Consider the following 21,426-nt stretch of genomic DNA (forward strand, 5'->3'; position numbering starts at 1 on the left):
AGAGCCCTAAGCCAGCTGGAAGCTAAAGAAGCACTGCCTGGGCTTTGCAGTCCCCAGTTATGTCTAACACCAGCTCTAGCAGGATACATATTTCAAATCTGATATATTCTTTTTTTTTTTTTTATTAATAAATGTTTATTGAAAAAGTTTTGAAATATACAAACCAAAGTATGAATATCAGGGGCGGCTCAAGATAAAACAATCAAGCAGACTTACACAGAATCCCAACAATACATCCTCAGAGCACAAAGAAAACCCAGCATAACAACCAAGCCCCCAATACCCATCCATAACCAGAACTCCACAGACCACCCCCACAAATCTGATATATTCTAATCACAAGATAGAAATAAAATTATTTTTTTCTACCTTTTGTTGTCTCTGGTTTATGCTTTCATCTTCTTTTCACTCTCTTCCTTCCAGCATCTGCCCCTTTTATCCACTGTCTGCCCTCTCCCCCTTCCATATGGTATCTGCCTTCTTTCTATGCCCCTCTCCATCCAGCCTGCGCCTCCTCTCTCCTTTCCAGCTTCACTGCTCTCTTCATTTTTATCTCTCCTACACCAGATCTAGCATCTTTGTTCCTCTCTCCTTATCTCTCGGCTGACCCCCTTCCCAGCATCAATCTCTCTCTACTTTCTCATTTCTCTATCTCTCCCTTTTCCCTCATCTGATCTCTCCATTCCACCCTGACCCCTTCCCCTCCTCTAATACTAAGCCACCTAGATTACTGCAACATCACCCATCTGACAATCCCCCAGAAGCAAATGCAAGGACTACAACTGATACAAAACGCAGCAGTCAGGATGATTCTCGGGCTGAAGAAGTCCGACCATATAACCCCTTCCTACAGACTCCTACACTGGCTGCCGATGAAGGCACGCACAAAGTTCAAGCTAGGATGTCTCTGCTTCAAGGTATTAAACGGTCTAGCCCCTAAATATATTACAAACCTCAGACCTCTTCTCATTCCCAACCAACAGACATAAAAGAAAAACACACCTGAAATTTGTCTCCCCTCCGGCTAGAGGGTGTAAATATAAGAGATACCATCAACAACTGCTATCGTACCAGGCAGCCACATGGGGTAAAGACTTAGAAGAACTAATTGCACACACAAACAACTATGGCGAATTCAGGAAACACCTAAAAACCTACCTGTTCTTGAAATACCTAGGTAGCGAACCAGAACATCAGCCCCCCTCATAATACCACCACATACCCGACCCTGTAAATTGTAAACCCCAACCCTAATCACTAACCATGAACACACCATTCAATTCATGGAATATTTCTAAATTTTGTGTTAGCAGCATGGCACTTCCTGGTCTTGCAGCACACAAACTGTTGTTAATATTATTAATGTTGGAATTACCAGATGTACAATGCTATACCCGTTAATTCGCTGTATGTACAGTTTCTCTTTATTGTATTTACAGTTTCTCTTTATTGTAAACCACTTCTCTTTATTGTAAACCGCCTAGAAGTCGCAAGATTGTTGGCGGTATATAAGAATAAAGTTATTATTATTATTATTACTCATGTGCTTGGATGAAAGTACAGATATTACTAACCATGCAAGACTAGCGCTCATTTTGCGTTATGCTACTGGTGACATCATGAGAGAAGAGCTGGTAAAACTGCTGTCTTTGCCTAGAAGAACACAAGGGATAGATATCCACAATGCTGTGATGGAGGCTTTTTCATCACTAGACATAAGTCCAGAAAAAGTGGTTTCAGTTACTAGCGATGGAGCACCTAGCATGGTGGGGACAACATCAGGATTCATTCATTTCTTTGCTAAGGAAGCAAAACATCCACTGATTCAATTTCACTGCATAATACATCAAGAGGCTCTCTGCGCCAAAGAAAGCAGCAAAAAACTTGACGATGTCCTCAAAGATGTAACAATGGTGAACTTCATCATGGCGCGTGCTCTTAATTTTCGACAATTTCAAGCCCTTCTTGATGAGGTTCAGGCACAATATAACACTTTACTGATGTACAATAATGTCCGGTGGCTGAGCAGAGGACGAGTGAGTGTTGGAGAGATTTGTGGCCTGCTTGGAAGAAGTTAGGCTATTTATGAACGAAAAGGGGGAAGACTATCCTCAACTCACCAATATGGCCTGGCTTACCAACCTCATGTTCTTTACAGATTTTACTAACCACTTTAATGTACTAAACAAAAAATTACAAGGCATGGGAAAAACAGCAGAAAGCATGTTTAGTGACATCAAAGCTTTTGAGAGAAAATTGCATGTTTTTGAAAAAGACCTTGAGAGTGGACAGCTAAAATATTTTCCCAACCTAAAAATACATTTGGATAATTCTACAACATTTGTGGACAGTCATAAAAAACACCAGGAAATCCACAAAGCATATTCCACCATTGTAGCCGAAGCAAAGGAGAATTTTAGTAAAAGATTTTCTCAGTTCCGTAAGATAGAGACAACCCTTTCATTTATAACTTCCCCAGAAAAGTCCACATTTGAAGATCTTGATCTTTCCTGCTTACAGTGGTTGGATATTCAAAATTTGGAAATGGAGCTACTGGAATTTCAAGAAAGCTCTATCTGGAAAAGTAAATTCAATGACCTGCGTGCGGCTGTTGAACGTATTGAGTGTGAAAGGGTGACAAATGAAATCACTGCTAGCAGTTCTGAAAATGAAATCCTAAAAGCGTGGAATTCTCTGCCAGAAAATTTTAAGTCCATGAAAGCACTTGGGATTGCTCTTCTTACTTTGTTTGGGTCATCCTATGCTTGTGAGCAGCTGTTTTCGGCTTTGAATCATATAAAATCTGATGCTAGAAACAGATTAACGGATGACATGAGTGCTGCATGTGTTACTCTGAAATTAACGCACTATGAGCCAAGGATTGACAAGTTATCAGCATGCATGCAACAACAAAAATCACATTAATTTTTTTCAGAGCATGCCCAATGCATATGTTTACATGAAGCAGTGTTTTCAGTTTGCAGTTAAGACACTTTCTAAGTTATTTAAATATTATTTAAAGATGTTATTTAAAAAAGGGACTTTACATGGCCCTGTTGTATTCCAATCTGGAATTTCCAATAAAAACGGTTGGTTTAATTGAAAGCTCTTTTGTTTTCTTTACATCATATTATTAGAAATGTAATGATTTAACTATTTTCAAATTTGATTGTAAATTTTACAAAAAAACATGTATAGACTCTTTGGGAATACACACCGAGTCTTGACACAGTTAACAGTTTTAAGAAGTTTATCTTTTTTTTTACTCAGGATACATTTGACATGTTATGTGAATAATACATTTAAAATATATTGTGTAACTGAATCAAATTCTTCCTAAATTCATTAAATTGAATGAAATCATTAAAACATTATAAATTGCCAATAAATTGAAATGAAAACCAAAGGATTGTGAATCAAATTGATTCTCTGACAATACAAAGATTCCAACCTTTAAAAATGATGTTACATAGTTCAGGCAACTTTATAAAGAGTTTTTAGATACTAAAATCTTGTTATTAAGGTTTAATTGACGTGCTGGCACTTTGAGGAAATTCTTTGGTTTTGGGCGGCAGTTTGGGCACTCGGGCTCAAAAAGGTTAGCCATCACTGATCTAGATGGTTCATTACAATATCCTTGTTAGTTAGCTGCCTTAAGTGTTTCATGAACAAATATGTCTTTAAATGTCTCCTAAATTCCACATAGAAATCAGAAAGCATAATCAGATGTTCCGGATCCTTACCCCATGATGCTGCTTGATATGACAAGATATTGATGATGTTTTTTTTAATTTACAGCCTCTAAAAGGCAGAAAAATGAAATTCAAATGCGAATTTCTCCTATTTTGTTTGCGAAAGAAAAGAGCTCAATTATATATTTGGGAGATAAACCAAACAGAACCTTGAAGCAAAAGCAACCAAATTTAAACTTTACCCGCGCCTCCATTGGCAACCAATGCAGTATTCGATAGGAGGGTGTTATGTGGTCATATTTCTTCAACCCAAAAATCTGCCTGACCGCCGCATTTTGAACCATGCACAATCGCTGCATATTCCTCTGGGATATTGCCAAATAAGCAATATTACAGTAATCAAACTGACTAAGTATAAGGGACTGCACCAGAATTCTAAATGATGAAACGTTAAAATATGCCCCAGTGAATCGAAGCTTCCAGAGGGTAGAGAAATCTTTTCTAACCAAAGAATCCACCTGGTTCTTCATAGCCAAACCCTGATCTAGTATTAAACTCAAAATCTTAATGGTAGATTGAATAGGATAACTTTGCCGCGTTTAAGCTGCTAGTTCAATCTCTTCTAAGTGCACTGGACTACTGCAACATTATCTACCTAGGATCCCACAAAAAAACCATTAAGAGACTAAGAGTAATCCAAAACACAACAGTATGACTGATCTTTGGCCTGAAAAAATCCGACCACATCTCCCCATACTTCAAAAAGTTGTACCGGCTACCATTCGAAGCCAGAATCATCTTCAAATTCGGCTGCCTCTGTTACAAGACACTATTCGGCACCTCGCCCACCTACCTCATGAAGCACTTCTTTCTCCAGGACTATCCCCGCCCCTCCCGAAAAACTCTTCTATTCTCATTCCCCATCCCCAAGGGATGTCGATACAAAAAATTCCTTGATAGGACACTATCCTTTCAGGCAGGCATCTGGAACAACACATTAAGCGGCGTCCTCTTGAATTCTCCATCGTATTAATCCTTCAGAAAATCTCTGAAATCCCACTTATTCAACAAGTTCATCTGATCCTTCGAAACCCATCCATCCCACCTACAATTCCAATAAGCACTCTCTCCTACCTGCGTAACCCTCCCTCTTCTCTCCCCCCCTCTAAACCATTGCTGTAATCACTGGTCACTGTACATGAAGAAGGACACGGTACTACTCGAAAGGGTCCAGAGAAGAGCGACTAAGATGGTTTAAGGGGTTGGAAAAGCTGCCGTACAGCGAAAGATTAGAGAAACCGGGCCTCTTCTCCTTTGAACAGAGGAGATTGAGAGGGGACATGATTGAATCATTCAAGGTACTGAAGGGATGGACTTAGTAGATAAGGACAGGTTACTCACCCTCTCCAAGGTAGGGAGAACGAGAGGGCACTCTCTAAAAGTTGAAAGGGGATAGATTCTGTATGAACGCAAGGAAGTTCTTCACCCAGAGAGTGGTAGAAAACTGGAACGCTCTTCAGGAATCTGTCATAGGGGAAAACACCCTCCAGGGATTCAAGACAAAGTTAAATAAATTCCTGGTGAACAAGAGCGTAGGGCTAATCTCAGGGCGCTGGTCTTTGACCAGAGGGCTGCCGCATGAGCGGACTGCTGGGCATGATGGACCACTGGTCTGACCCAGCAGCAGATGTTCTTATGATTTAATTGTGTTGATGGGGATTCTCCCCGTACCCCTAAAACTAATGAATTATGCCCTATTGGAAACCATAGGAGGGACCTACCTAGACACTATCAGGTCTACCCACTGCACCCATACAGAGACCCACTCATTCACTTAACGCACAAACAACAAGAAAAAGGAAAAAAAAAGTGTAGAAAAAGCCTCAGTTCATCTTCATATGGCAAAAAACTCCACTTATAAACAACCATTAAGCAAGGTCCAAAATGTATCAGTTCACTCAGCAGTGAGAAACACTATAGTAGCCCTTGTAGGAACTACCTCAAAAAAAAAATCTAGCATGCCAAATAACAAAACTTTAAAAAATGTGAGTAGAGCAAGCAGCACATATATGAGTCTCAAACACAGTCAATAATGATAAGCAGGAAAAAACAAACACTTAGCTGCAGCCACTCTTTCCCGACGGGGAAACCTCCGTTTCGCTAAGCTGCGTCAGGGGAATGATTCCAGCCTACTCCACCAGCAACTGTAGAGGCTCTCCAAGTGCTCTAACTGCTCACATCCACACACATAGAAGCTGAGGCGTGGGATTCTCCAGCAACCGGTGTATTCAAAATGGAGTACAGACTCCTCCCCTTTCAGTCAGACCAATCCCCAGCCAGCTTCAACCAAAGAATGCCGCCCACTCAATTTGGGCTTTCGGCCCAGCTGGGTGGACGGTTTGTAGATTGTAGATCCATCTTTGTTCCCTCTGACGTAGCTGACGTCTCCAGTCACCACATCTCGCAGAGCAGGGGAGATGATCAATCACCACACACCGCAGTGAAATGAAAGCATGTTGGGCTTCAAGGCAGTGCACCACTAGGGGTTCTTCCACTCTCTTAGTATATACACATGATTTGTGCTCCAGTAATTTGACCCTCAATTTCCGTGAGGTCTGTCCCACATATAACAAAGGACAGGGGCATATGATGATATAAATAACCCCCTCTGTAATGCAGGTTGAATTGCTCTTCAGTCTAAACCTTTGTCCTGAAACCGGATGCACAAATTCAGTGATGTTTAGCATCAGAGAGCACACAAAGCATCCACCACAACTGTGGTGTTCTCGTTCATCATTCTGAACACCCTCCTTGTCCACTGCAGGTAACATATTAGGGCTCAAGATATCACATAGATTCCTGTTCCTTCCATAAGCAAAAAGGATCCTAGTATCCTGAAAACAGGGGTGAACCTGCAGGAGCCCAACATGTGTTTGCATGACCCGTTTCACCCGAGGGGACATCTGATTAAACTTAGAAGCAAAAGGGATCACATTCCCTTGAGGTTATTCCCTCCGTTACTCCAATAGGGCCTCCCTGTGATTGTAAAGAGCCCATCTAGCTGCTCTAGCCACAATAGTTTCTGGATATCCTCTCTGATGAAACTTCTCCATCAGTGTTTCTGACTGGTGCCTATATTCGGCATTGGAGCTACAAATCCGTCAATAGCGGAGAAACTGGGCAAAAGGTATGCTGGTCTTAGACGGGTACGGGTGCATGCTGCTAAATTCTAGAAGGGAATTGCGATCCGTATCCTTCACAAAGATGGTGGTATTAAAATGTCCATCCAGGATCTCCAATCTCACATATAGGAACGAGATTTGTGTCCGATGGTATGTCATCTCAAAACGCAAAGCAGTATGACATGAGTTCACATATTCTCTGAATTTGAGTAATTCCTCCAGGGACCCCTTCCATAGACAAAAAAATATTGTCTATGAAGCGGATTCTCTCCGTACCCCCTTTGTCCCAGATTTACAGGTATGTGCTTGGCTTTTGGACTGAACTAGGGTTTGTTGCTATCTCCCAGCCTAAGGGGTAGATAGAGCTTGTGTTCAGAAAATATGTGAATTTCTGCAACACCCAGACTACGGGTTGGGATTGAACACCTAGGGCTAGATTCACTAAGCAAACCGATTGTGTACCGATCGGTTTGCGACCTCTTTGCAACCCGATTCACTAACCTCTGTCCCGATCATCCTCCGATCTGCGCATGCCAATGAGGGGAAATGGCATTCAAATGTAGGCAGGCAGCAATTCATTAAATAAAATGAGGGACACTGACTGGGCTGACCAATCCAAAAATAAGTGACTGCTGAGGACCAGTCGCTCAGGTCCTTTCCAACTGCCCTGCCTTCTGCCGCCCTGCTCTCTGCCCTGTTTTTCTGCTCCCTGCCCCAAGTCCTGCTCTCAACCCCAATCTCCTGCTCTCAGGTAACTGTGCCTCACGGTGTCAGGTCAAAAGCGCGCCGGGACAAAGGCGCGCGCAGACATTTGAGCGCAGCGCGGAGGCGCGCGCCGCACTAAATTACTGTTTTTACGGCTCCAACGGGGGTGTGTGTGGGGGGAAACCCCCCACTTTACTTAATAGAGATCGTGCCGCGTTGTGGGGGGTGTGGGGGGTTGTAACCCCCCACATTTTACTGAAAACTTCACTTTTTCCCTGTTTTTAGGGAAAAAGTTAAGTTTACAGTAAAATGTGGAGGGTTACAACCCCCAAACCCCCCACAACGCCGGCGCGATCTCTATTAAGTAAACTGGGGGGGCTCCCCAACAAAAACCCCCGTCGGAGCACCTAAAAACTGTAATTTTCTTTGGCGCGCGCCTCCGTCTTGCGCTCACTTGTCGGTGCACGCCTTTGTCTTTCGCCGAGTTGTCTATGAACCATGCCTCACTACTGGTTTTGATAACTTCAACAAATCACCATAATCCTACAGATCAGATATAAAACGTGCCTCTTCTATACAAGGTTTAGCTCACTTACAGATCACCCCTGCCCCCACACTGTTTTTAGCTCTCCATTTGCCTGGGACCGGGCAAGCCAGAACACCATGACTTTCTGAATTAAATGAAAAAAATATATATATTTCTACTGATGTAAAATTCCATCCATGTCCCGATCTCCTGCTCTCAGGTAACTATGCCTCACAGCTGCCCCATTTCCTGCTTTCGCCCCGAATCTCTCTTGCTGCCCCAACTCTCCGCCCTGCTCTCGCCCCAAATTTTTCTTGCCGCCCTGACTCTCCTACCCTTACCCGCAGTGCAAGCCCGTGGTTTTAACCCGCGGGCTTAAAGTAGGTTAAAACCACGGGCTTGGGATGGATGCGTATGCTCAAGGATTGCTGTTCAGCAATCCGATTCAGTCAATTGGGGGCGTAATTCTGATTGCCCTCATTTGCATGAGGGCAATTTGTGAATCAGCCCCCTGGACACGGATTGGATCCAATCCGTGCCCTTAGTGAATCTAGCCCCTAGTGTATGGAATCCTCCAGGAACTAACAGAAGATTATCGAAGGTATAAATCTAATCTTCCAATCCAGACTCGAAGCTCACTTCTTTGAAGATGCTTTCAATTCCAAACGCCAACCCACCTGCTGAGCACCAGCATCTTCTCATTCCCTCTGTAATTCCCCCACCTGAGCACTGTGTATCGATGCACCTTCTTGTCCATTTTGTCTGTCTTGATTAGATAGTAAGCTCTTTTCAGCAGGGACTCTCTTCTATATTTTGATGTACAGCACTGCGTTTGTCTAGTAGTGCTATAGAAAGTAGCACTACTAGTAGATGAGTAGTAGATTACCGTAAATCTTGAATATTTTTGAATTTTCCTATGGTCTCTGGGATTTTACCTTTAGAAATGTTTTAAAAGTACCGGACTGAAATACTAACTTTTTCCCTCTAAGTCTCCTTTTATTTTTGACCACTCTTGAGCAGTTTTTCATGGACACAAAGTTTGGGTTTATCTGGATAAAACTAAAGCTATACAAGACCGCAGGAAGGCTTTTCTAGCTTAAAGACAAGGAACTTTTAAATCTTGGAGCATCTTTCAGGCTGCTTTACCCTTGTAAATGTCTGGTATGGTTGAGTGGAGCTAAATATGTATGGTTTTGGGTTGTTGGTTTTTTTTGCCCCATAGCAATTAAAAACTGCCTTACATTTTAAGAAGATCACAGAATGACTGGATGGTTATGGAACATATGGCTGCAGAAAGTGTTAGGGCTGTTTACAGATTTTTTTTTTTTTGCTTTGGATCTCCTTATCCCTGGGATTTTCACTCCCCTTTTCCCTCTGTGGTCTAAGGAAGAATAAAAAAGTATTTCATAAGGACTGTGATTTTCTTACTTTGATAATTTCTGTTCTGTTTTGCTGTAACAGGTGGATACTTGTGAGTTTGTGTAAATTCTTATACAGTAAATATAAAATAAAAAGCCTGTTCAGTCTAAAAGCTTGAATTTTAAAATGGCAATTAAGTGCTTAATTGCTGTTAAAGAATAGTAGTGTATGTCCTCAGGCATATAACTAGGTGCGAGCACTTAAGTTAGCTCTTTGATGGGCATAGATGTTTACACCTAACAGTATTTTAAAAGCTTAGTATGCAAGTGCTTGGCAGGCCCTCTTGTGATTACATGCTACACAATTTAAGCACCAACAATATAGAATAGCTCTTAAGTGCAGTTACGCATGGAATGCAAAATTTGCAATAACTAGTCATAGCGCCATTAATTTCCAATGGGTTGTTTGCACGTCTACCAGTTACGCACCTGTTACTGGCCTTATTCTATAACCTGTGTGTGAATTTTATGTACTGAGCATAAAAATGTGCATGCAAGATTATAGAATGAGGGGATTATAGATATTACAGTTATGATTTATATTTGTACAACGTTTTGTTGGTGAAAAATCTGTATTTGCATGGGTACACATCAAGTAAACATGCTATTGTATAAACATTTCTGTTACAAATAAAATGTTGCTGTTCAAGGGATTTTTTAATGGAATTTGAACACACATTGGTAGTGGCACCAATTCTCTTGTTACTCAATTCTCATCCATCCACATCCTCTCCTAGTACAACCATGTTGTTCCTGTCTCCAAGTCAAACCACACGAAACTCTAGACAAAGTTCTCCTCCAACTTAGTCCCCAAAAAGGCTTCAGAGTGATGAACAAAAGGTACTCTGTTAGTACAGGTGAGAAAAATGTCTTTGGCTTTAAAAACCTGCCTTAACTCGCCACTTGGTATGGTCATGGGGCCCAGAGACTCTTCTCTGAGTTTATGAATCTCTCAATTTTATTAGTAGGTTGAAACAAGACTAGTATAAAAATTATATAAATCAGTTCCCTTACAAATTCAGTCAGTAGTTCACTACAAGTTAGTCAGGGCTCTTGAAAAGCCAAGGAAATGTACTTCAAGAAGGTCCCATACTCCTTTTCAGGTCTGTACCCTTCCTCATCACTAGGGATACTGCAGGCTCCAACACATTCCTCACCTACACCCTTCTGCCCCAAGGCAGAGAGGGAGAAAGTCAATTACCATCCCTTTGAACTTGCACATAGTTTACCTCCCCACAAATCTCAGGGGTTAGCTGTCTACCTGCATGATCTCCTCCTGACCCTCTGCTCCATCAGTTCCCAAGGCAAGATCTTTCACCTCTCCTATGGGCTCCCAATTCATCTCATCACCTGAGTCCTGCATATTGGACCCATTTTCCTTTTCCCAAGACCCTCCCTTCAGGGATACCTCCCTGGGAACTCCCTTGGGCCTTTGACATTCCCTGGTACCCCTATGTCTAGGATGAGACAAGGGCACCCAGGTGTTGGGGGATTTTCCTTGGGATCTTTGGCTTAAAGGCAGCACCAGACTAAGCAACTGGTAGGGGCATGCTCCCCTCCTAAGGTTTTCCGGAGTTTGGCTAGATTTGGTTTTCCTTCTTCTAGCTGGGTAACTCTTTCCTTCGTCACAGTAGCCGTCCCTCTTTGATCGAAATCCCTAAGAAAGCTTTGTTTTCTTAAAGGTTTCTATTTTGGATGAAAGGTTGTGGTATCTACTGTCTTGTATGCCTTGCGAATGTTTGTTGGAGCCATGAATATGCACTATTAGCTTGTGTACATGCTGTTTGCATTTCATTCCAGATTTTGTTAGGAAACTTAAGATTTATATATATATATATATATATTTTTTTTTTCTTCTGTGTCTTCATGTGCCTAAAATAAGTTTGAAGAATTAAGTCTCTCAAATGCCAAGGCAAATGTCACAGTTAGAGTAGTTCTCTCAGTTATAACTTCCAATGAATTTTCCCCAAAATTTGTCAAATTCAGTTCACTTTTCTGATATCCCCTTTCTCCTCTGGGGGTGGAAACAGCTTGTTTTTTTTCCCCACCCATGGAGATATATTGGGCTCTAGTTGTTGGAGGTAGACTTTCTTCTAGAATTAACAAGATTTCTTTTAAATATCTCCGCACCATTTCCACAGGGGAGACTATCAGAGATTTAGGAAAATTCAAGAATCTTGAAGTATTCCTTCTTTGTTTATTCTCCATAAATTCCAATTTTCTCTGAATAGAGGATCTTTTTTTAACAATTTCAGACTCTAAGATCTTTATTTGGCCAATCTGTTCCTCATGTTTCTTTAAACTGTCACTTTGTTCTTTTAAGATTACTCCATGTACATTAACCCGGGAGCTTATAGTGGCACAGTCAGAACGTACCATTAATACTTCCTTTTTGAGGTTGGAGTCCATGGTTACTATAGCTTTCCACAGTTCATCTATATTAACCACAGCAGGTTTAATCAACTCCCCAAACTGTTCATTTAGAGAAAGTAAGTTCTCATTAGCTTCTGTGTCGGGGACCCTTGTCCAGACATCAGCAGGGGTCTGCCTTTCCACCAACTCTCCTCCCGCTGTTCCTCTGGGGCACACCAGCAGGTCCTCTTCTCAAGAACGCTGATTTGCCTCCTCCTTCACAGAGCTCTTTCTCCTAGGTTGGAGAGGAGCCTGCCTCTGAACTGGGCTAACAGAGGCCCGATCAAAACTAAGGTTCACCGATAAAATCAGCATTCTTCCCAAAGTCAGGAGTATCTCCAACTACTGATGCGTCATTCCAGCATCAAGGGTCGTCTGTATCAGATTTTTGGAGCCTCCGACCGCCAGAGGATTTGGTCTAGAAGCTTCCTTCCTTTTTTCCCATAATAATTGCAGGATATCTAGTCAGGCTGCATACAGCCGCCGATGAAAAAAACAGCAAACAGACCATCTGTTTCAGGCAATGGAGAAAGGGGAAAAGATGACACTGATGCTTAGCTTTGCCTCAAGCGTCCATCCTTGACACCAAAGTTAAGATTTATCTAACCTTGAAATAACTTTTGTGGTGGCTCATTTTATGTTTTCTGTTCCTTATGTGTAGAAGCTCATCAGACAGTGTGACACCTGTGTATATTTGTGTGTGCTGCTTCCCACCCTGTAAATGTTGAAATGATTGGGCTTTGCACCACTAAACTTTGTATGGCTGTAGATCGTGGGGTGGGGCAGGGAATGCAATTTAAAACTTTGAAATTGAGTGATTTTGGGGGGAGAGGTGGCCATTTTGGAGTAAGAAATATGAGGTTGAGCCAAGGATCTTATGTACATTTTAATCTAGTGGTGATTTTTCTTGTTTATACGAGTAGAGCTCTCTAATTGTTATGTTTTGCTTCTCCCCCCCCCCCTAGGTATACAAAACTGGGATATGCTGGAAATACAGAGCCACAGTTTATCATCCCATCATGTAAGTATTCATTAGAGTTGTTATTGATTTTATTTTTCTCTGTATTCTAGTGCAATATCTTTTGCTCTTTATATTGATGAAAAACTTATGATTGTATTTTATTACTTTAATAAGCAGATAATTTCAGCTTAAAGACTTTAGTATGTTTCTGGATTTCATATTCATACTTCTACTACTTATTTCTATAGTGCTGCTAAATGTACACAACGCTGTATGTTAAAACACGTAACAGAGGATCCCTGTTCAACAGAGCTTACAATCTGATCAAAACAGACAAACATAATAAATAGAGATTATGGAACTAAATTTGCGGGGGTTCCTAGAGCAGAACCCCCATGAATTTTGGGAGAGTACTGTACTCCAACACTTCAAATTATTCCTGTTAGACTACCACCTAGAACTGATCCCATCTGGCTCGATTCACAATAAATGTCACATCTTAGACTTCATTGCAACTAGCTCTACTTACCTAGTGAACTACCCAGTCTGGTCTGCAGTCCCCTGGTCTGATCACTTTCTATTATCATTTACACTTCCCCTCTACATGGGCACCACCACCCCCAAACTGACCAAACAAAAAGTATTAAGCAGTGGCAAAATAGACCCCAATCAATTTTGGTCCAAAGTATCCAACCAGCTACACTGGTCTACCACGGATAACCCAGAGCAACTGAACAATTGGGACAATACAATTCTACAGTCACTAGATATTGTTGCACCTTTACGCACTCACAATGTAAGAACCTCCAAACAGTCCCCATGATGCGATGACGATCTAAGAGCTGAAAAGCAAACTTGCCACCACCTGGAGAGGCAATGGCTGAAAACCTGATCCTATGATCACAAATGAACATTGAAATCATCTATCAAATCATAAAAACATCACGTCGCAGAAGCCAAGAAAATTTAATATGTCTCAGAAATAGACCATACTTTTGACATTGAGAAACTATTTCAACCAATGTGTGCAACAACTACCCGCCCCCCTCCCCCGAATCAGGACTTGTTAATGTTAATGTCCAACCCAATGTCCAAGAACTAGCAGACTGATTCCTAGACAAGATTAAGAGTGTACAACATACCATATCCACCACCCCAGATGTTCAACCAGACCTTGCTATCACTGACCCTGTACAGTAGTCCAAATCTGGAACACCTTTGAACCTCTTACCAATGAGGAGATACTTCCTCAGCTAAACTAACTACTAGACAAATGCCCCTCTTTACCTGTATTCCCAAATCCCAAACAACCTTATTTACTGGCTTGTTGCACTGTTGAACAACCTCTTAAAGGCGGGCCAGCTACCTTCACAAATGGGTCACATTGCACATGCCCCAATTCCAAAAAATCAAGGAGCTGATCTAACTTTGCTATCTAATTTCAGATCCATCGCTGGAATATATCTGCTCACCAAACTGCTTGAAACATTAGTTTGTACAAAGCTTACAGCCTATGTCAGGGGTGTCAAAATACCCTCTTCGAGGGCCACAATCCATTCGGGTTTTCAGGATTTCCCCAATGAATATGCATGAGATCTATTAGCATACAATAAAAGCCTGAAAACCTGACTGGATTGTAGCTCTCGAGGAAGGACTTGACACCCCTGGCCTACGTAGACACATTCTCCTGCCTACACCCTTCCCAGGATGACTTCAGAGCCCAATGTAGCATTGAATTATCACTAACACTAACAGTCAAAATCAGGCAGATGCTGAGGTCACTCCTCATACAGGTCAACATGTCAGCAGCATTCGATTCTGTTGAGCACGATCTCCCACTACCTAAACTCTGATCTGGGCCCGACTGGAACATTCCTCAACTGGTTCAAAGAATTCCTCACAAACAGGGAATACTTCATGAGGAAAGACAGGCCCTTCTTACAGAACTGGAAGACCTTCTGTCGTGTGCCCCAAGAGTCCCTACTCTCCCCAGTAATCAACACTTGCTAAAGCTGAAAATTAATAATGACTGCAATGGTGCTTGCTTTAGAAACATAGCTTTCTAGAATCAGATTTGTCCCTGTGTACTAACAAAAGAAATGCGAACTCTTTATTCCCTCAATTTGACTTTCTATATGATGTGTAATTTCTCTAGTGGTGCAACTTCTTTATATAGGTGTGTCATTCTGGACAGACGGGTAATATTCCAGTGCTTGCGAGCTGTGCAGAAAATATCTACACCAGTTTTTGAATCCCTTCTACTTCACCAGAGGGCTCTGCTGCCCCTTCAGTCTTTTCCTCTGCATGTGAGTCGGAAGGAGTCTTTCTGATCTGCTCATGTCTTTATTTTTTTGTCTCGTTTTGGTCTTTTCGCAGACATTTTGCTTCATTTCAGTGCTAAGAGCTCCCCTGGTCAAAGATATAGCTCTGCCTGCGTCGAGGAGAAGCAGACTACAGCCTGCAGCTGACAGACCAATCCCTTGTAATACCTGTTGGCAGGTCCATACTCTTTGTAGCATTACTCGTCTACGGCGTTGCAGGGGCTTGAGCACAGGCTATTACTCCTCTGTCCACCTACCCATTCAGCTGATTAACTGTTCCCCTTAACTGTATCCATGACATCCTATTTGTCTGTCTTGTTTAGATTGTAAGCTCTTCCGAGCAGGAATTGTCGTCGTCGTCGTCTTTGTGACTCTGTATAACGCTGTGCATGTCTAGTAACACTATAGAAATAATAATAGTAGGACCTTTCATGTTTTGGAAAACCATTACCAGTTCTCAGCCGTTCCCTTTGGACTAGCAACAGCACCTTGCAATTTCACCAAGGAGATGGTGGTAGCTGCCCATCTGTGCAAGATGGGGTTACAGGTTCATCTGTACCTGATTGGTTGATCAAAGCTCAATTGTTCATCGAAGGGGAGCAAGTGGTGAATCAAACGGTTAAAGTTCTGCAGAACCTGGGTTGGATAGTGAATTTCCAAAAGAACGAACTGATTCTGTCAGTCTATGGAGTACTGCTGTGTCCTGTTCAATATGGCAGAAGGCCATGCCTGTCTACCAGAGACATGCAGACAAGCTTTGCACGCAGATTACGAGCTTGCTAGCCAAGCCTGCTCCATCCATGTGGCACTGCCTTCAAGTGCTGGATTCTATGGCAGCCATAAGATGTGGTTCTCTGAGTAAAGGCGCACATTGCATCCTCTCTAAAGTGCATTATCACAGTGGTCACTTCAATCAGATTCTTTGCAGATGCCCCTACTGTGGACACTAAAAGCCTGGGCCAGTATGGACTGGTGGCTCCATCGACAGGTGTTATTGAGGGACATGCCCCTCCGCATAGCCTCCTGGCTGCTTGTAACAACAGCCTGTTTGGCTAGGAGGCTCACTGCGGTCAATGTCCAATTCAGGTGCATTGGTTGGTCTCACAAAGAAAGTGGTCGATTAACAGGTTGAAACTTTGAGCCATTTAGAAACATAGAAATAGACGGCAGATAAGGGCCACAGCCCATCTAGTCTGCCCACCCTAATGACCCTCCCCTACCTTTCTCTGTGAATAGATCCCACGTGTCTATCCCATTTGGCCTTAAAATCAGGCACGCTGCTGGCCTCAATCACCTGTAGTGGAAGACTGTTCCAGCGATCAACCACTCTTTCAGTGAAAAAGAATTTCCTGGTGTCACCTCGTAGTTTCCCGCCCCTGATTTTCAACGGATGCCCTCTTGTTGTCGTGGGACCCTTGAAAAAGAAGATATCTTCCTCCGCCTCGATGCGGCCCGTAAGATACTTGAACGTCTCGATCATGTCTCCCCTCTCTCTGCGCTCCTCGAGCGAGTATAGCTGTAATTTGTCAAGCCGTTCTTCATATGGAAGATCCTTGAGTCCCGAGACCATCCGGGTGGCCATTCTCTGCACCGACTCCAGTCTCAGCACATCCTTGCGATAATGTGGCCTCCAAAATTGCACACAGTATTCCAGGTGGGGCCTCACCATGGATCTATACAATGGCATAATGACTTCCTCCTTACGGCTGACGAAACCCCTTCGTATGCAACCCATTATTTGTCTTGCCTTGGATGAAGCCTGCTCCACTTGATTGGCAGACTTCATGTCCTCACTGACGATCACCCCCAAGTCTCGTTCTGCTACCGTTTTTGCTAGGATCTCGTCATTAAGGGTATAAGACTTGCATGGATTTTGGCTGCCCAGGTGCATAATTTTGCATTTTTTGGCATTGAAGTTGAGTTGCCATGTCCTAGACCAGCGCTCCAGCAGGAGTAGGTCGTGCATCATGTTGTCGGGCACTGAATCTTTGTCTGTTGTGCATTTGCCCACTACATTACTTAGTTTGGCGTCATCGGCGAATAATGTTATTTTACCTCGAAGCCCTTCTGCCAAGTCCCTTATAAAGATGTTGAATAGGATTGGGCCCAAGACTGAGCCCTGTGGCACTCCACTGATCACCTCCGTCATTTTGGAGGGGGTGCCATTCACCACCACCCTTTGAAGCCTACCTCCAAGCCAGTTCCCAACCCATTGCGTCAATGTGTCACCTAATCCTATAGAACTCATCTTGCCCAGCAACCTGCGGTGTGGTACGCTATCGAATGCTTTGCTAAAGTCCAGGTACACGATGTCCAGGGACTCCCCAATATCCAGCTTCTCCGTCACCCAATCAAAGAAGCTGATCAGGTTGGATTGGCATGATCTCCCCTTAGTAAATCCATGTTGTCGGGGATCCCGTAGATTCTTTTCATCCAGGATTTTATCCAATTGGTGTTTGATTAGAGTTTCCATTAGTTTGCTCACTATCGATGTTAGACTCACTGGTCTGTAGTTTTCTGTCTCCATCTTTGAGCCTTTCTTGTGGAGTGGAATGACGTTAGCCGTCCTCCAGTCCAACGGGACACTGCCTGTACTAAGGGAGAGGTTGAAGAGCGCGGACAGTGGCTCCGCCAAGACATCACTCAGTTCCCTAAGCACCCTGGGGTGCAGGTTGTCCGGCCCCATTGCTTTGTTAACCTTGAGCCTTGACAGCTCACCGTAGACACTGCTGGGCGTAAACTCAAAGTCACTAAAAGGGTCAACTGAGCCAACCCTTGTCTGTAGCTGAGGGCCAAGCCCCGGCGCTTCTCGGGTGAAGACTGAGCAGAAGTATTCATTTAATAGTTGGGCTTTTTCCGAATCCTTATCCACATAGTCTCCATCTGGATTCCTAAGACTTACAATCCCGCCTGAGTTTTTTCTTCTGTCACTGATATACCTGAAGAAGGATTTATCTCCCTTCTGGATGTTCTTTGCCAGAGACTCTTCCATGTGGAATTTAGCCTCTCTGACTGCTGTTTTGACGGCTTTTGATTTGGTCAGGTAGTCTGCTCTAGAGTCCTGCTTCCCTGATTTTTTGTAAGAGATGAATGCATTTTTCTTCTCCTTGATGAGGTTTGAGATCTCTGCAGTAAACCACTGTGGCTTATTGTTCCTTCGCCGTTTACTTACTGATTTAACATAGCGGTTTGTTGCTTCTTGTATGGTGGCTTTCAAAGTCAACCACATTTCTTCCACATTATCAGTTTCAGCTTGGCTTTGTAGCGCCTGGTGAACGAAGTCTCCCATTTCTTTGAAATTTGTGTCCTTGAATTTGAGGACCTTGGTCAGTGTGGTAGATTTAGTGAAACCTTTCCTGAGATTGAACCATACCATGTTGTGGTCACTGGAGGCCAATGTGTCGCCCACCGAGACCTCTGTGACACTTTCTCCATTGGTAAGTATCAGGTCCAGTATTGCCTGATCCCTTGTTGGTTCCAACACCAGTTGCCTGAGTCTTGCTCCCTTCATAGTGTTTAATAGCCTCCTGCTGCTTCCGGAAGCAGAGGTAAGTGTAACCCAATCCACATCAGGCATGTTGAAGTCACCTAGCAATACTGTGTCCCCACGCAAGGTGATATTTTCTATATCTCCGATTATTTCCATATCCAGGTCATCCTGTTGTCTTGGGGGTCTGTAAATTATGCCAAGATACAAGCATTTGTCTTTCCCTCTGGCCAAATTAACCCAAAGGGATTCCCCAGTGTACTGGACATCTGTGATTCTCGTGACCTTAATGTCATCTTTAGTATATAATGCTACACCTCCTCCCATTCTGCCCTCCCTGTCCCGGCGAAGCAAGTTGTAACCCGGTACGACCATATCCCACCCGTGGGAGTCTGTGAGCCAGGTCTCGGATATCGCCACCACATCCAGGTCGGCATTCCTTATTTCTGTTTCCAATTCCAGGATCTTGTTTCCTAAACTGTGTGCGTTGACGTACATAGCCCTCCATGTTGTATTTCTGTTATGTCTCAATGGGGATATTTCTGCTTGAGCTATTTGAACACCTTTAGCATTGTTTGCGTTATTTGTGCTTTCCTTAGGCCCAGAACTACAATGTGTATTCCCCATATACCCAGAACTACAGTGTGTACTCCCCTTAGACCCAGAATTGCAATGTGACCCATAAATATGATATGACCCTACTCCCGACTTGAAAGTGTGTGCACTCACCCCCGACCCAGAATTTTGGTGACTACTTACCTCAGCCTCAAAAAAGTATTGGCAGTTTAGCTCGCCAGGTATGTTGTTTATGCCTGTACCCTCCCCCGACTTACCTAGTTTAAAGCCCTGTGGAGAAGGCGGGCTAGACGGTGTCCAAGGACATTCTTCCCTCTTTTGGTCAGGTGTAGCCCATCATGTCCCTGTAGCCCTTGCAGTGCTTCTCCATGGTGCAGAAACCCGAAGCTCATCTCCTTGCACCATCCTCGCAGCCAGTCGTTCGCCCTCCGTATTCGATCCTCTCTGGCTCTGCCCTTGCCCTTCACTGGGAGAATCGAGGAGAAGACTGCCTGCGCATCCATCCTCCTCAGCTTCTCCCCCAGGGCCCTGAAGTCTTCAGGTATGTTGTCCGGGGTGCTCCTGGCGGTGTCGTTGGTTCCGACGTGGATTAGAATCATGGGGAAGTGGTCTCGGGGCTTGATGAGTCTGTCAAGGCAAGCAGTGACATCCCGGATCCTGGCCCCTGGCAAACAGCAGACCTCTCTTGATTGTAGGTCTGGTCTGCAGATTGGTCCCTCGGTGCCCCTCAGCAGTGAATCTCCGATGACCACCACTCTGCGCTTCCTAGGGGTAAGCCGTACAGTTGATTCCGGAGCTGGAATCGTCTGCTGAACATCTTCTGAACATTTGACTGGCTTTGTAGAAATTGCAGAAAACTCTAGAGCAGTGGTCTCAAACTCGCAGCCCGGGGGCCACTTGCGGCCCGCCAGGTACTATTTTGCGGCCCGCAGTCTGTACTAGTGCTGCCCGCTCTTTGCAGTGTCCTCCGGCTTCCCCCCTGGCCTCCCACTCTTACCTTCAGATAATTACCGCAGCCTGTAGAGAGGATTGTTAATGCTGTAGCGATCGTTGCAGGCTGCCGTCATCCTCAGCAGCAAGTTCCCTCTGCCACGATCCTGCCCCTGACGTCAGAGGAGGGTCAGGATCGCGGCAGAGGGAACGTGTTGCGGAAGCCGATGGCAGCCTGCAAGGAGCGCTACAGCACCGGTGATCGTCTCTGCAGGCTGCGGTAATTAGCTGAAACTAATACCGGAAGGCCAGGGGGAAGATGGAGGACGCTGCAAAGAGAGGGGAACATGCAGGCCTTCAGGGAGAGGGGGGGTGAGAAGTTTATAAATTATAAAGAGTTTTACCTCATGCAAAATTGTCATTTCTTTAATAAGATATTAACTACTTTTTCTGCGGCCCTCCAAGTACCTACAAATCCAAAATGTGGCCCTGCAAAGGGTTTGAGTTTGAGACCACTGCTCTAGAGGGACAAGCGGTCCCAAGTCTTCTCAGACAATGCTTTGGTGGTGGCCTTTGTCAATCTCCAGGGAGGCTCCAAGAGTGCTCAGCTGTGTATGGAAGCCTGCTTACTGTTCAAGTGGGCAGAGCTTCAACTTCAAGCTCTCTGAATGGCACATGTATCTAATGTAATGTAATCTCCTGGAAATGTCCAACTATCTTCAAATGTAATCCGCTTAGAACCGCAAGGTACAGGTGGAATAGAAATCACTAATGTAATGTAATGTAATGTATCGAGAGTGGACAATGTCCAAGCCAACTTCCTCAGCAGACACACTGGATCCGGGCAAGTGGATGCTGTCTGCATCAGCCTTCCAAACCATTGTTCGTCGCTGGGGTCATCTGATGTTTGATCTCATGACAACAGCACAAAACAAGAAGACAAACAGATTCTTCAGTCGAAGGTCCGAACCCAGAAGCACGGGCCTCTCCACAAAGCAAACTCTTATACGTGTTCCCTCTGTGGCCTGTGATAGGCAGGATCTTCCACAGGATCACAAGCCATCTGGGAAAGGTCTTTCTCATGGCTCCAGACTGGCCATGCAGACCATGGTATACAGATCATATGTCTTCAGACAGGTCCCAGTGTCAGGTTGCAAGTGCAACTGTATCTTTCTCGTGGATTGATGGTTATAGAAGATCTGGCTCTTGAGTATGT

At 43.8% G+C, this 21,426-nt stretch overlaps 1 protein-coding gene across 1 annotated transcript in view; it reads left to right on the forward strand.

Annotated features, from left to right (window-relative positions):
* ACTR3 (actin related protein 3) overlaps positions 1–21,426 on the forward strand; it is a 133,567-nt gene that overhangs the window by 52,563 nt on the left and 59,578 nt on the right. Inside the window, exon 2 of the mRNA XM_033945685.1 lies at positions 12,901–12,956. Coding sequence (XP_033801576.1) covers positions 12,901–12,956 — 56 coding nt within the window. The remainder of the gene's footprint in view (positions 1–12,900; positions 12,957–21,426) is intronic.

The sequence above is a fragment of the Geotrypetes seraphini genome, chromosome 5 (genome assembly GCF_902459505.1).
Source record: "Geotrypetes seraphini chromosome 5, aGeoSer1.1, whole genome shotgun sequence".
NCBI lineage: Eukaryota > Metazoa > Chordata > Amphibia > Gymnophiona > Dermophiidae > Geotrypetes > Geotrypetes seraphini.